This window comes from Oncorhynchus mykiss, chromosome 22, assembly GCF_057628025.1.
Source record: "Oncorhynchus mykiss isolate SJ-2025 chromosome 22, ASM5762802v1, whole genome shotgun sequence".
Taxonomy (NCBI): domain Eukaryota; kingdom Metazoa; phylum Chordata; class Actinopteri; order Salmoniformes; family Salmonidae; genus Oncorhynchus; species Oncorhynchus mykiss.
Window position 1 is genome coordinate 42,337,848 of NC_143043.1, and position 16,968 is coordinate 42,354,815.

The 16,968-nt window shown below is 45.5% G+C and overlaps 1 protein-coding gene across 1 annotated transcript; it reads right to left on the reverse strand.

Annotated features, from left to right (window-relative positions):
- Positions 1-198: 198 nt before the first annotated feature.
- hacd2 (3-hydroxyacyl-CoA dehydratase 2) lies at positions 199-13,452 on the reverse strand. The gene is made up of 7 exons (XM_021579645.3): positions 13,222-13,452; positions 11,425-11,542; positions 10,281-10,299; positions 9,600-9,688; positions 9,010-9,131; positions 6,124-6,302; positions 199-817 (listed from the first exon to the last, which is right to left on the reverse strand). Exons 1-7 carry the CDS (start codon positions 13,344-13,346, stop codon positions 738-740), a joined length of 732 nt encoding a protein of 243 aa, XP_021435320.1. The 5' UTR covers positions 13,347-13,452; the 3' UTR covers positions 199-737.
- Between the last annotated feature and the right edge of the window lie 3,516 nt (positions 13,453-16,968).

A 16,968-nucleotide genomic window follows, 5' to 3' on the forward strand; every position in this document is an offset into this window, starting at 1 on the left:
CCCCTACAAATCAATAACCAACCCACAATCAACATTAATATATTAATGTAAAGAAACCCAATGGTCCAAATACTCAACTAATAATGTCAACAAAAAAAAAATCCTAAACATAAAAGCAAGAACCTATCTTATGATAATAAGCACTCAGTTGCTTCAGTTAGTACTTGAGTATTTGAAAAGAAAACTATGTAAACACAGAATCAAATAGTTTTATTACACCAAAACAGGGAATTTGATCAGAAGTTCTGCAGATAAAAAATAAATGACTCAAATCATTTAACAGGCATAGTGCTCAGTTGAGAGTCAGACTAATATGGAACCTTCTATGTTAACAAAAATAACAACTATTCATTTGAGCACAAAGCATTTCTGCGTCCCAAATGACACTTTATTCCCAATATAGTGTCCAACTTTTGACCAGGGATCATAAGGCTTATAAAGGAAAACAAAAAGCAGTTTGTATATTGTAAATGACTTGAGCATCTGATTAACCAGGCAACAGTCCAAAACTGACCCAAGTGATTACCAAGAACCATAGTTAGATCGATCATCCCCATTCCCCATATTATTTTCTTGATCTGAAAAAGAGATGGCTTTCTATGATATTTCAACAAGCAGTCATAAAAATAAAAAAATCTATTAAAAAAACATGCTTGGCCAATTTAAAAGGTTCTCGTCTGTTTCCATTCCTGCCCGTGTCATGAAGTGATTAGGCTGCTGTGTGTCATTGTGTTTGTTTACTCTGTTTTGTACTCCTCCACATGGCACAAGACTTTCTTCCTCTGACGCATCATGTGGAAGTAGAGCTGAGGAAACACTGGAAAGAAAACAGTCAGATCAACAACAAGGAACCATAGAGTCATACTCAGAACTATCAATTTATGTGTATTGTCACGCCCTGGTCTTAGTATTTTGTGTTTTCTTTATTATTTTGGTCAGGCCAGGGTGTGACATCGGTTATTTTATGTGGTGTGTTTTGTCTTGGGGTTTTTGTAGGTCATGGGATTGTGGTTAGTGGGGTTGTCTAGAATAGTCTATGGGTGCCTGGAGTGGTTCTCATTCAGAGGCAGGTGTTTATCGTTGTCTCTGATTGGGAACCATATTTAGGCAGCCATTTTCTTTGAGTGTTTCGTGGGTGATTGTTCCTGTCTTAGTGTTTGTTTGCACCAGATAAGGCTGTTTAGGGTTTCACGTTACGTTTATTGTTTTGTATTGTTCGTGTTTATCTTTTATTCAAGATTAATCAAAATAACCACGCTGCATTTTGGTCCGCCTCTCCTTCGACAGAAGAAAACCGTAACAGAATCACCCACCACAACAGGACCAAGCGGTGTGGTGACAGGCAGCGGCAGCAGGGGCAACGAAGTCTGGATTATACGACTTGGGAGGAAATAGACAGGTGGGCGGTCGACCCAGGGAGAGTGCCGGAGCCCGCCTGGGATTCGCTGGAGCAGTGCGAAGAGGGTTATAGGAGAATGAAGTTGGAGAGACGAACACGGCGGCGTGGATGGAAACCCGAGAGTCAGCCCCAAAAATGTATTGGGTGGGAGTCACACAGGGAGTATGGCGACGCCAGGTAGGAGACCTGCGCCAACTTCCTGTGCTTACCGGGGGCTAGAGAGACCGGGCAGGCACTGTGTTATGCTGTGGAGCGCACAGTGTCCCCAGTGCGGGTGCATAGCCCGGTGCGGTACATACCAGCTCCGCGTATCGGCCGGGCTAGAATAAACATCGGGCCGGCTTACATGGCACCAGCCTTGCGCACGGTGTCCCCGGTTCGCCTGCATAGCCCAGTGCGGGCTATTCCACCTCGCCGCACTGGCAGGGCGACCGGGAGTATTCAACCAGGTAAGGTTGGGCAGGCTCGGTGCTCAAGAGCTCCAGTGCGCCTGCACGGTCCGGTCTATCCAGTACCACCTCCACACACCAGCCCTCCGGTGGCAGCTCCCCTGCCAGTCTGCAAGGAGCAGCCAGAGCTGCCAGTCTGCAAGGAGCCGCCAGAGCTGCCAGTCTGCAGGGAGCTGCCAGTCTGCAAGGAGCTGCCAGAGCCGCCAGTCTGCAAGGAGCCGCCAGAGCCGTCAGTCTGCAAGGAGCCGCCAGAGCCGCCAGTCTGCAAGGAGCCCCCAGAGCCGCCAGTCTGCAAGGAGCCGCCAGAGCCGCCAGTCTGCAAGGAGCCGCCAGAGCCGCCAGTGTGCAAGGAGCCGCCAGTCTGCAAGGAGCCGCCAGAGCCGCCAGTCTGCAAGGAGCCGCCAGAGCCGGCAGTCTGCAAGGAGCCGCCAGACTGCATGGAGCCGCCAGAGCCGCCAGTCTGCATGGAGCCGCCAGAGCCGCCAGTCAGCATGGAGCCGCCAGAGCCGCCAGTCAGCATGGAGCCGCCAGAGCCGCCAGTCAGCATGGAGCCGCCAGAGCCGCCAGTCAGCATGGAGCCGCCAGAGCCGCCAGTCAGCATGGAGCCGCCAGAGCCGCCAGTCAGCATGGAGCCGCCAGTCAGCATGGAGCAGCCAGAGCCGCCAGTCAGCATGGAGCAGCCAGAGCCGCCAGTCAGCATGGAGCAGCCAGAGCCGCCAGTCAGCATGGAGCAGCCAGGATCCGCCATTCAGCCAGGATCCGCCAGTCAGCCAGGATCTGCCAGAGCCATCAACCTGCCTGAGCTTCCTCTCAGTCCCGAGCTTCCCCTCAGTCCCGAGCTTCCCCTCAGTCCCGAGCTTCCCCTCTGTCCCGAGCTTCCCCTCTGTCCCGAGCTTCCCCTCTGTCCCGAGCTTCCCCTCTGTCCCGAGCTTCCCCTCTGTCCCGAGCTTCCCCTCTGTCCCGAGCTTCCCCTCTGTCCCGAGCTTCCCCTCAGTTCCGAGCTACCCCTCAGTCCCGAGCTGTCCCTCAGTCCGGAGCTGCCCCTCAGTCCAGTGGGGCCCTTGGTGAGGGTTACTAGGCCAAGGTCGGCGGCGAGGGTCGCATATCTAAAGACTTTGTTGAAGTGGGGTCCACGTCCCGTGCCGGAGCCGCCACCGTGGACAGACGCCCACCCGGACCCTCCCCTATGGGTTTAGGTGTGCGGCAGGGAGTCCGCACCTTGGGGGGGTTCTTTCACGCCCTGGTCTTAGTATTTTGTATTTTCTTTATTATTTTGGTCAGGCCAGGGTGTGACATGGGTTATTTTATGTGGTGTGTTTTGTCTTGGGGTTTTTGTAGGTCATGGGATTGTGGTTAGTGGGGTTGTCTAGAATAGTCTATGGCTGCCTGGAGTGGTTCTCAATCAGAGGCAGGTGTTTATCGTTGTCTCTGATTGGGAACCATATTTAGGCAGCCATTTTCTTTGAGTGTTTCGTGGGTGATTGTTCCTGTCTTAGTGTTTGTTTGCACCAGATAAGGCTGTTTAGGGTTTCACGTTACGTTTATTGTTTTGTATTGTTCGTGTTTATCTTTTATTAAAGATGAATCAAAATAACCGCGCTGCATTTTGGTCCGTCTCTCCTTCGACGGAAGAAAACCGTAACATGTATTGACAGTAATACATGGGATTTTTACAGTGCTATTATAAAAACCCTTTTTTCCTCTTCCAAACAATGAATTCATGAGCGGTTTCATAAAATGATGAATGCTAAATCCCCATAAGATTTATAGCAGGAGTCTACAACCTTTTCTAGCATGAAAGGTACTTTTTAAAAATGAAACGTTGTCAGCTACTCTTTTTTTAAGGCTTTCAAATAGGCACATCATTCTCCTCTACCCTGAAACTCTTCCCCGGGTCCTTGGTATAGAAGAGATGTGTTCTGTCAATATACTGTTCCTGGTAATATTATGGTTAAACAGTATTTAGCATGACAGGCCCCATCAAATTATCTTTGTATTTTCCAGAATTCTATTTTCTCAGTTTGATTTTAGTTTTTTTGTTACTCTCAATATAACAATTATTCATACAGAAAAAATGAAAATGTATGTTCCGAGTCCACATCAATGCTTTAATCACATTTTTGAAGTATGGGAGAATTGTTTTTTTACAAAATGTAGATTTTTTGGGGGTGTAATTCCCCATTAATTGAGCATCTATCAAGAGAGGAATGTGTCAGTCTAGAAAGGTTTCTGCTGTTAGGACGAATGTATCAGAAAATGTCATGGCAGAGTTTGCAATACAATGGCCACAAATTGATACAATGAATATATATCGTTCTGTCAGCCTTCTTTGCAGTGTACACATAATTGAGAAAGTTTATAGGGAACGTCTTTCCATCTACCCACAAGACGCCGGTTTTCACTACCTGGCTATTTACGGATTGATAGACAAACTCGCACCAAACAGACAGACAGGCAATATTGATGGAAATGAATTGGCAAATATTGTGTTACGTTTAACTTTAAGCCAATAGTGGCTAACCAGAGGTGGGATAATGTCAATGTGGCTTTGATTGGATAGTAGCTGGGAGCTTTATGTTTATGACAGTTTGCCATGGAACACATGAAAAAAAGGCAAGTACTTTCAGATTTGATTGGTGAGCTACTCGCAGGTGGGCTGAGCTCGCAATCTACCTGTTGGAGACCCTTGATCTAGAGTAAGCAAGCACGAAGTGCAAGGTAGAATATTACAATTCACAGCACGAAGCTGATTCACCTTAGACATAGCTAGGTCTTTCCACAAATTGGGTAGTGTAACTTGGTAAAAACAAAAATGGTTTTAAATCACCTAATTTTAACATTCTGTCTTAAAGAGTATATGTTCAACTCCATAAAAAAACATGTTCCCCCATCTCAGGGGTTAAATCAAATAAAAGTAATTGCCAATAAAGCGGCATTAAAGAAACAGGCTTGACTGTAACAGTACCGACTGACAGGGTTGAGGTTTTCATCTTAAAAGTCAGCCATAAATCCCCTTGTGACAGGAGGAATGGAAGCTTGTGTGCAACCCGGGAAGGGCAATTGAATGCTTCACATGTTTTTTAATATATTTTTAAAAAAGATCAGTCCCCTTTTTTACATTTTCACCTAAAATTACAAGCAAGCAAGGATATGCAAATTATTGATACCATTTGAAAGGAAACACTGAAGTTTGTGGAAATGTGAAATGAATGTAGGAGAATAACACATTAGATCTGGTAAAAGATAATACAAACAAAAAAACATGAGTTTTCTATTTTTTTTTAGCTTCCCAACAGAAAATACACCAACTTTCACACATCTAGATGGCCGGGCAGCGTGGGTGTGGAGCCAGAGACAGCAGTGGGGTCAAACTGTAGACCCTAGTTCCTACTTTTGAATATAAAATGGATTTTATCAAATAAAACTATGCTACATTTTATCTCTGGGACCCTCAGGATGACAAATCAGAGCAAGATTAGTGAATTTAAGTACATTATTTAACTTCAGAGGAGATTCAATAAAACCAGTTGCTGTGGTAAAAGTGTTTTGTTGTTGTGCACTATCCTCAAAACAATAGCATGGTATTGTTTTTCTGTAATAGCTACTGTAAAATTGGACACTGCAATTAGATTAACAGCTTCAATTATTTTCTGCCCATATAAAACATGTCTATGTCCCGTAAAGTTGTATGTTGTATACAACGTTTTCTGGTCACATTAATCGCATATTAAGCAACAACCATCCCGGTTTAGGGACACCGATCCCGTAGAGGTTAAAAATGTCTAGCCTATCTATGGGTAACAGGGTTGACATGTTATGCTTGACACACTCAGTTTTCCACCATAAAACACCAGAAAAATGGTCAGTTCACGTAACAGGGTTGACCTTAAAATGAGGGACACATGTCAATTAATCACATGATGAAATCAATAAAAATCTTCAGAAATGACTGTCAAAGCAAGAATATAACTAGGACTTCACAATGATGGTGAAAACTTGAAATGTTGTGGTTGTGGGTTAAAAATCGTCCTAGAAGTCGGAAAAACATGACGAAGGTACTTTAGCAAGTCTTTTTTCATATAGAAAAATCTGATTTATTAAATTTTCCATGTGGTCACTTCATTTAATATAACAGGCTTTTAAAATGCAATATTGGTGAACAATTTCTACTTAGAATATCAAAGGGATGCAAAATGTACTCTATTCGTGGAACAACCCAGCTACAGTAGTACTGTACATCAGTGGTGAATTGTGGTGGGTAAGAGAGAGACTTACATGGAATGTAGGAGACCATGGTGAGGATGAGGAAGGTGTGGTAGTCGAATGAGAAGTTGTACTTGTTGGGAAGGGTGACAGAGTAGAGGCCTGTCTTCTGAACGTAGGGCAGGGCTGCATAGACAGTCAGCAGTTCGCCAGTTACACCCATGGGGTACAGCACTAGGAAGAATGTGTACCTGGAGAGATTTTATTTCATTTTTTAGAAACTCTTTATTGGCACCATTTAGCTACTGGAAAGAGGGAGAGGAGGCATCACTGTTAAACAGGGACTAGCACACCAAATGGGTAGCTCATAACACTTTACATTTTACAAGTTGCTTGTAGTAGTAACGCTGTATATTACAATAGTAACATTGTATTATCATTAGTTATATCATTAGTATTGCATAGTAATGGAGTGAGACCTGATCTAAATCACTGAGGCTAATCTTGGCACCCTTAGTTGAATTTCTCACCTACGTGACGCTACCTGTCATATACCTCAATCTGCCTTTGAAAAGCAAATTGAATGTGAAAAGAGCAAAGCACCAGAACATTGGGAGAAGATTCATCAACATTTTCTACCAGGCAACAAAAGAAGGTCCTTCCCCACCAGTAGGCTACTGGAGCTTGTTAAGACTTTGTTGCCATGGTTGTGACTGAGAAAAAAAATATTATGGAGGTGGAGTGTCATAACAGTTTCAAACACTCCCATGTTCCATCATTCTATATTTAACTTCCATGGACACATATAGAATAAGAAAGCCTCCGGGGATAAAGTCAAAGTTTCCCTACCATTTCAAATATTGCTTTTGTTTTACTGCTTTCAACCCAGAATGTTGCTTTATGGCCTTAGACTTTTAGTGAATAAATAGAGGGGTGTTTTTGGACCCACGTATTCAAACAACACAGATCATTACACTGTATTTATGACATCCTATTTGATTAAATGTGAGTGCCTGTGTCATCCACCTGTCCAAGTCAAATCAAATGTTATTAGTCACATGCGCAGAATACAGTGAAATGCTTTCTTACGAGCTCCTAACCAACAATGCAGTTTAAAAAAACCCAGATAAGAAAAATAAATAAAAGTAACATGTAAAAAATAAGTTACAAACAACGCAAAGAAACAAACAAAAAACACAATTGTTTGGGGACACGTAAAGCTTCAGCCTTCTTCTCCGGCGCCAGGGTTATGCCATAGAGATACATACAGTGCCTTGCGAAAGTATTCGGCCCCCTTGAACTTTGCAACCTTTTGCCACATTTCAGGCTTCAAACATAAAGATATAAAACTGTATTTTTTTGTGAAGAATCAACAACAAGTGGGACACAATCATGAAGTGGAACGACATTTATTGGATATTTCAAACTTTTTTAACAAATCAAAAACTGAAAAATTGGGCGTGCAAAATTATTCAGCCCCCTTAAGTTAATACTTTGTAGCGCCACCTTTTGCTGCGATTACAGCTGTAAGTCGCTTGGGGTATGTCTCTATCAGTTTTGCACATCGAGAGACTGACATTTTTTCCCATTCCTCCTTGCAAAACAGCTCGAGCTCAGTGAGGTTGGATGGAGAGCATTTGTGAACAGCAGTTTTCAGTTCTTTCCACAGATTCTCGATTGGAATCAGGTCTGGACTTTGACTTGGCCATTCTAACACCTGGATATGTTTATTTTTGAACCATTCCATTATAGATTTTGCTTTATGTTTCGGATCATTGTCTTGTTGGAAGACAAATCTCCGTCCCAGTCTCAGGTCTTTTGCAGATTCCATCAGGTTTTCTTCCAGAATGGTCCTGTATTTGGCTCCATCCATCTTCCCATCAATTTTAACCATCTTCCCTGTCCCTGCTGAAAAAAAGCAGGCCCAAACCATGATGCTGCCACCACCATGTTTGACAGTGGGGATGGTGTGTTCAGCTGTGTTGCTTTTACGCCAAACATAACGTTTTGCATTGTTGCCAAAAAGTTCAATTTTGGTTTAATCTGACCAGAGCACCTTCTTCCACATGTTTGGTGTGTCTCCCAGGTGGCTTGTGGCAAACTTTAAACGACACTTTTTATGGATATGTTTAAGAAATGGCTTTCTTCTTGCCACTCTTCCATAAAGGCCATATTTGTGCAATATGCGACTGATTGTTGTCCTATGGACAGAGTCTCCCACCTCAGCTGTAGATCTCTGCAGTTCATCCAGAGTGATCATGGGCCTCTTGGCTGCATCTCTGATCAGTCTTCTCCTTGTATGAGCTGAAAGTTTAGAGGGACGGCCAGGTCTTGGTAGATTTGCAGTGGTCTGATACTCCTTCCATTTCAATATTATCGCTTGCACAGTGCTCCTTGGGATGTTTAAAGCTTGGGAAATCTTTTTGTATCCAAATCCAGCTTTAAACTTCTTCACAACAGTATCTCGGACCTGCCTGGTGTGTTCCTTGTTCTTCATGATGCTCTCTGCGCTTTTAACGGACCTCTGAGACTCTCACAGTGCAGGTGCATTTATACGGAGACTTGATTACACACAGGTGGATTGTATTTATCATCATTAGTCATTTAGGTCAACATTGGATCATTCAGAGATCCTCACTGAACTTCTGGAGAGAGTTTGCTGCACTGAAAGTAAAGGGGCTGAATAATTTTGCACGCCCAATTTTTCAGTTTTTGATTTGTTAAAATAGTTTGAAATATCCAATAAATGTTGTTCCACTTCATGACTGTGTCCCACTTGTTGTTGATTCTTCACAAAAAAATACAGTTTTATATCTTTATGTTTGAAGCCTGAAATGTGGCAAAAGGTCGCAAAGTTCAAGGGGGCCGAATACTTTCACAAGGTACTGTAATGCATTCAAAAATTATATAATATATTCAATATAATGACTGTGTTCTATTTCATTATGTGAGCCTTACCGTGCCCATTTGACGAGGTAGGGCAGGTGGTTGAGCAGACTGAAAGTGTAGAAGGAGTAACGGATGATCTCTGTGATGGTCCAGGCTGACACAAAGAGCAGGACACTGTCTTCATTCTGGACCTGTAGGGACCACACAGGCACCAGACAAGCATGAGGGTGGGAAACAGGAAGCACTCTAGCAGGAGATAGACGGGGGTTATGGCACAATCGTGCAGTTTGTAGCACCCACTACATACAGCATTCTATAGTAACTTTGCAACTCATGACAGGCATGGAGACAGAGACACAAGTCAGCACAAGTTAAAAAGCTAAATTCAGTCTTGGTAAGTTAACATAGATTCAAATGCTCACAAACATATAGAAAGTTTGAATGTTTCAGAGCTCACAAGCATGTCAGTGTTATTCACCATGTTGGTTTCAAGCATGTTTACTATTTCAGGCTCACAGACCTTAGTGTCTCCGCAAAGCTCTTTCTTTGGGACGAAGACAACTGCTGACGTAAAAAGGACTTTAGAAATAAATGTCATTGATTGATTGACACTGATGCACATAGAGATAAGGGATAAGAGAAAGAGAAGAGACGTGTACCTCTCGAACACTGTGTGTCACGGCCCAGGTTAGGAAGACTCGTGACAAGACCTGAAACCCTGTTAAAACTACTGAGGACGGCACGATCCCTGGAGCAGAAGACAACACAACGGTTAGAGAAGATGTATCACCTCACATCAGTTTTACCACGTTTTAGAGCACGGTGATATGGAGAAAATTATATGATTTCAATTATCCAATCAAGAGTTGACTACAAATAAAAAAGTATGCTACAAAGAATGATAAATAGGTAGCAAAACCTAATGCACAGTCGCAATATTAGCTCATTCAAATACAGTAGCATTCAACTGTATAACTCTATAGTACATGAGAATACATGCTATGGTGTGGCATCGGTGTTTGGCCAGTAGAGAGTAGCAGAGAACAAGGCCAGGTGCTGACAGACAGCTGCAGTATGTGAAAGGTCAGGTTTAGCTTTAAATCCCAGATAATGAGTAGTGGACTGTGAACCGGGAACGCCACAACCACAACGTAGCAGGGCCAGGCTGTTATCAGGCTTAGCTTATCCACCATCTTCTATATAGACTCTGAGCTGAGGGAATGGCTTTTTGTAGTAGGCCTATAGCTCCACATGCCTGGTTTAGTCATAAAGAAATACCACTATGTGGTCACCCTTGAACCTGTATGGGACTTTCAACAGGAGCAGAAGAATGAACTTACCTACTGCACAGTGCAATATCTGAGGGGAAATGAAAATAACTTAATACATAAACACATGGTCAGTGAACATACTAAACATGCAATAATATAATTTCCTAAATAAATACTCAAGCTGAATTGTCATGATAATGTTGCTATAACACAGCTACGGTATACTGTATGTAAACATTCCTCAAATTGTTTTTCAATGAACCATGGTTAAAAATTTAAATAAGATGGTTGTGCACCAATACAGTTCTTTCCACTAGTCAAGGAACAGACAAAAGCCTACACTAGTCTCTAAACCTAATCACAGCACAGGAAATGGCCAGTGTTTGAAGACGTTTTTATGAATGATTGGAGTTAGTATGACTGAGAGGACAATTACCCGGTAGACAGAGCTGGAGTTCCACTAGGCCTAATCCTTATCTCTGTGTTACAGTATGGCTGGCTGGAGAGGATCACACTAACACCCTACTAGGTATTTGTACTGAGTAGAGTAGGACAGAGGTGGAAGAGGGGAAAGGCCAAGGCCAGTCACTATGGAGGACTTTCTATTTAAAAAATAATAGTTAACGGCACTGTGAGACTAAACATTCCTGCCATTAAGTTGTATTCGTACAGTAGGGGACATACCCAACTCACCACCCACAGAAAGCGATGAGTCTGTTCTATTTACCCTTCTCTGAATAAAAGCTTGTATTCAGTGGAGAGAAAACATTTGGAAGGGAGTGAAATTCACATGTTGTTCTTAGTCATTTAGCAGGCGCTCTTATCCAGAGCAACTAGTGCATTCATCTTAAGACTGCTAGGTGAGACAACAACATATCACAATCATAGCAAGTACATTTCCCCTCAACAAAGTATAAAAATACATTGTTGTAAGTTTGTTAATGTTTTTAAATAGGGGGGGGGGGGGGGGGCACTACCGAATAACGTTTTGCTAGTGTACCTAATGAACATGACCCAGGTATGACCTATACAACAGAGAGTATTCATTTCAGAAACCATTTACTGTTTAAGAACCAAACGGAAGCAAATGGAACGAAACAGGGAGGGACCTACCTGAATTTGTCCAATAGAAACTCTCGTCTGTATTTTTAGTTTAAAACGTTTTGCAACAGAATCTGCATAACGATTGCACCCTTGGCCTACAGCCACTCACCTCCAGAAGAGCTCCGGTCTGGAAAAACTTCAGTGGTTTCTCTATAGAGTAGTACAGGCCATGGTAGCTGCCTCTGGCCAAGTAGGCCCGCACCAGGCCCACGGCTATGACCAGCCACCTGGAAGAACACACAGATTTTCATTTAGGTCATTTAGCCAGGATAGTCCACTCAGTAACAAATGGCACTATTGTCCAAGGAGTCCTGGGTGGGAATATGTTTCTGATATAAAATAATAGCCTCAGTTTGCTCTTAGAGGACAGGGAAAAGCAAAACAGTCCAACCACGTAGAACGGAGGCCCAATACATAGATACTTCTATCTGCATAATAATATACTTGAATAGGCATGATTGGTATGAGTGACTGAGGTTTTGAACAGATAGAAACTCATCTACTAAATAAAGTAATAGAAACTGAGCAGGCTACATAGCTCCTGAAAAGGCGGGATGTACCCCACTGTAGCTGGTATTCAATAGACAGAGAAAGTATGACACAAGGCAAATATCACCTCACCAGACAGGAAACAGAGGGGGGGAGCATTTCATTTCACTCTGTAAGTAAATTCATTACACTCCATTGAAGATGACGTTTGGTATAGTTACATAAGACAATGGTTACTTAAGGCAAAAAAAGAAAGGAGGGTGGTTGGTTGGTAGGGGTAGAACGTCAACTTTAGCATCTTTTCAACTACTTTTTAGCTAATTTACAACTACTTAGCTAACCCTTCACTTAACCCTAACCCTTTAACCTAACTTAACCCTAACCCCTAGCCTAGCTAACATTAGCCATCTAGCTAGAATTTGTAACTTCTCATACATTTTTCAAATCCGTAACATATGGTACATTTTTCAAATTCATAACATAATACGAATTGTAATTTGTAACATACCATACGAAATTTAACATATCATACCAAATGCAGTGTCTTGCATTTACATACTCAATAATACAAAATGCTCTGAGACCAGGTTGTGTAAAGTCACTTAACTGGTCAGGATGGGAGAGCATCCATAATTCTGCACTTGTGCAATTTCTCTCACAACAATTTTGTGTCATAATAACCTAAGTGAAATCAGAGATATTGCCAGAACATTTTAGTCAAAGCAATACAAATATGTATTTAATGTAACCAATTATGATTAGATTGAAACTACATGCAGTATAGAACAATAGCTATAACTGTACATAATGACACCGTGGGCGCCAAATGTTTCTTGAAATACACCATTCACGGGATTACAGTACATTTTTATTTAACTAGACAAGTCAGTTAATAAGAACAAATTCTTATTTACAATGACGGCCTACACCGGCCAATCCCGGACGACGCTGGATCAATTGTGCGCCGCCCTATGGGATTTCCTTCACAACAACTTTGTGTCATAATAACCTAAGTGAAAATCAGAGATATTGCCAGCACATTTTAGTCAAAGCAATACAAAAATGTATTTATTTTTTTAACTCTAGGCAACATAATTGCAGAGTATTTTAGACGCGCACTCAGCAACAATGTAACCAAAGACACTGACAATTGATACATTCCCGAAGAAGTCGGTTACAACGTAACAACACAGAAGTTCAGTGTGTGGCTGAGTTGAATTGCTACAGTGTAGCTGAAGGCAGCACAATGAAACCAGGCATTATTGTGCAACATATCCATAAAAACAGTTCGGGATCGAGTCTCGTAACAGGCGCGTGTCTTCTTCCCAAGCCATTCACTCTGGCATTTCATGCACCCTTGCACCCAATTGTCGTCAGGTAGCCTACAACAAGAAGTGTATCAGAATTATGTACATACCCAGCTGTCATTACCACGTTATATATAACCAGATACGCCGTAGCCAGTGCACCCGGTCCCCTCTTTTTCTTCGGGGCCACATCACTGTGCGCCGTCTTCGTGGTCCCCATAGCAGGTGCCGACATGACTGAACCCCACTTGGCGCTGCCGGATAAGTGTGCCCGATGGTACTAGTATTCTACAAGCAGCACAAACTGTGACGTCTCTTTCACATGGCAATGAGGAAACCTTCTAAATAAAAGCCTGCATTTCAAAACATTGCAATGTGGATAACTCATTCAAATTATATTGAATTTGAATCAATAGCCACGTTTATTGTGACAACAAGAAAATGCAATAAGTAAAGAAGAAATATGGTTTTAAAAAAAAATTTTAAGACCAATAATGAAAATAATACAATATTGATACTGATTGATATGATATTGATATGTTGCGAATATTGGGCTGTAGAGAGAAAAATGGTCTACCTGTCTCAGCTAAAGTGGGGTGGCAAATACTCAGTAGGGTCTCTACTAACCAAATATGCTACGTTTTGGAGGGGAACTGTGTCATACATACCAGCAGCACTTCATTATCTACCCCTTCCATAGCCCCCAATGCAATACACTGTAATAGACTGTACATGGTATACATATTGGCTTTTAGAGAGAAAGCTTTTACCTGTCTCAGCTAAAGTGCATGGGAAACTTTAACTTTAACACTATTATGTTGCTTACCCGGTATGCTTCCAGTGTGAAATCAAATGACAATTTAGACAGACAAAATGTAATCAATGATGAAATGACATACATGTTAACAACCCAGATTAATTTAATGGCGATGGTAATGGGTGCATCTTTACAGATTTAAATCAGCTCTTGGCCAGTCTTGACATGTGCCAAAACATGCATATGGAAGCAAGCACAATATGAGTCTGAAATGCACTTTTCACCTGTTTTATACTTTATTTAAAAAAATGTTGTTTTAACTTGTGCTCCTTCCCTTGTGCTCCTTCCAACCTCCCTTTCAATTATTGGGTAGAACTTCCAAAATGAATCTCTAATTTGATAGGCCTACCTGTAAAAGGGGAGGGGTGTCATATCCCCTCAACCAGTATAAAAGTGAATTAAAGGATAGACTACTTCCCCTTCAGAAATACCTGGCATTACAGTATCTGGTACTGCATGGATGTGATGCTTACCTATTAATACCTGGCATTACAGTATCTGGTACTGCATGGATGTGATGCTTACCTATTAATACCTGGCATTACAGTATCTGGTACTGCATGGATGTGATGCTTACCTATTAATACCTGGCATTACAGTATCTGGTACTGCATGGATGTGATGCTTACCTATTAATACCTGGCATTACAGTATCTGGTACTGCATGGATGTGATGCTTACCTATTAATACCTGGCATTACAGTATCTGTAAGGGCGTTCGTCTGTAGGAGGAAGAGAAGCGGACCAAAGCGCAGCGTGGTGGTTATTCATGTTTTAATAAATCACTACACATGAACAAACTAACAAAAACAAGAAACGTGAAAACGCAAAACAGTCCTATCCTGTGACAACAAACACAGTGACAGGAACAATCACCCACAAACACACAGTGAAACCCAGGCTACCTAAGTATGATTCTCAATCAGAGACAACTAATGACACCTGCCTCTGATTGAGAACCATACTAGGCCGAAAACATAGAAATGCCCCAAAACATAGAAAAACAAACAGACTGCCCACCCAACTCACGCCCTGACCATACTAAATAAATACAAAACAACAGAAATAGAGGTCAGAACGTGACAGTACCCCCCCCCAAAGGTGCGGACTCCGGCCGCAAAACCTTGACCTATAGGGGAGGGTCTGGGTGGGCGTCTGTCCGCGGTGGCGGCTCTGGCGCGGGACGCGGACCCCACTTCACCATTGTCTTAGTCCGCCTTATTGTCCGCCTCCCTGGCTTACTCACCATGACCACCCCTCTCAATGACCCCACTGGACAGAGGGGCTGCTCGGGACAGAGGGGCAGCTCGGGACAGAGGTGAAGCAGCTGCTCGGGACAGAGGGACAACTGCTCGGGACAGAGGGACAACTGCTCGGGACAGAGGGGCGATAGCAGCTCGGGACAGAGGGGCGATAGCAGCTCGGGACAGAGGGGCGGCAGCTGCTCGGGACAGAGGGGCGGCAGCTGCTCGGGACAGAGGGGCAGCTGCTCGGGACAGAGGGACAGCTGCTCGGGACAGAGGGACAGCTGCTCGGGACAGAGGGACAGCTGCTCGGGACAGAGGGACAGCTGCTCGGGCGGCCCCTGGCTGACTGGCGGCACAGGCGGCCCCTGGCTGACTGGCGGCACTGGCGGCCCCTGGCTGACTGGCGGCACTGGCGGCCCCTGGCTGACTGGCGGCACTGGCGGCCCCTGGCTGACTGGCGGCACTGGCGGCCCCTGGCTGACGGGCGGCACTGGCGGCCCCTGGCTGACGGGCGGCACTGGCGGCCCCTGGCTGACGGGCGGCACTGGCGGCCCCTGGCTGACGGGCGGCACTGGCGGCCCCTGGCTGACGGGCGGCACTGGCGGCCCCTGGCTGACGGGCGGCACTGGCGGCCCCTGGCTGACGGGCGGCACTGGCGGCCCCTGGCTGACGGGCGGCGCTGGCGGCCCCTGGCTGACGGGCGGCGCTGGCGGCCCCTGGCTGACGGGCGGCGCTGGCGGCTCCTGGCTGACGGGCGGCGCTGGCGGCTCCTGGCAGACGGGCGGCGCTGGCGGCGTTGGGCAGACGGGCGGCGCTGGCGGCGCTGGGCAGACGGGCGGCACTGGCGGCGCTGGGCAGACGGGCGGCGCTGGCGGCGCTGGGCAGACGGGAAGCTCAGATGGCGCTGGGCAGACGGGAAGCTCAGATGGCGCTGGGCAGACGGGAAGCTCAGATGGCGCTGGGCAGACGGGAAGCTCAGATGGCGCTGGGCAGACGGGAAGCTCAGATGGCGCTGGGCAGACGGGAAGCTCAGATGGCGCTGGGCAGACGGGAAGCTCAGATGGCGCTGGGCAGACGGGAAGCTCAGATGGCGCTGGGCAGACGGGAAGCTCAGATGGCGCTGGGCAGACGGGAAGCTCAGATGGCGCTGGGCAGACGGGAAGCTCAGATGGCGCTGGGCAGACGGGAAGCTCAGATGGCGCTGGGCAGACGGGAAGCTCAGATGGCGCTGGGCAGACGGGAAGCTCAGATGGCGCTGGGCAGACGGGAAGCTCAGATGGCGCTGGGCAGACGGGAAGCTCAGATGGCGCTGGGCAGACGGGAAGCTCAGATGGCGCTGGGCAGACGGGAAGCTCAGATGGCGCTGGGCAGACGGGAAGCTCAGATGGCGCTGGGCAGACGGGAAGCTCAGATGGCGCTGGGCAGACGGGAAGCTCAGATGGCGCTGGGCAGACGGGAAGCTCAGATGGCGCTGGGCAGACGGGAAGCTCAGATGGCGCTGGGCAGACGGGAAGCTCCGATGGCGCCGGACAGGCGGGAGGCTCCGGCAGTGCTGGACAGGCGAGGCGCACTGTAGGCCTGATGCGTGGTGCTGGCACTGGTGGTACTGGGCCGAGGACACGCACAGGAAGCCTTGTGCGGGGAGCTGCTACCGGAGGGCTGGGGTGTGGAGGTGGTGACGGATAGACCGGGCCGTGAAGGCGTACTGGAGATCTTGAGAGCAGGGCTGGCACCAACCGCCCTGGCTGGATCTTCACCCTAGCCCGGCAGATGTGGGGAGCTGGGATGTAGCG

Excerpts from the sequence above, each read along its gene's own strand:
- hacd2 (XM_021579645.3), bottom strand. The coding sequence starts at position 13,346 with ATGTCGGCACCTGCTATGGGGACCACGAAGACGGCGCACAGTGATGTG. Across the intron at positions 11,543-13,221 it reads AACGTGGTAATGACAGCTGG|GTGGCTGGTCATAGCCGTGG; the intron begins GTATGTACATAA and ends GTGTTCTTCCAG. Across the intron at positions 6,303-9,009 it reads TACCTCGTCAAATGGGCACG|GTACACATTCTTCCTAGTGC; the intron begins GTAAGGCTCACA and ends AAATCTCTCCAG.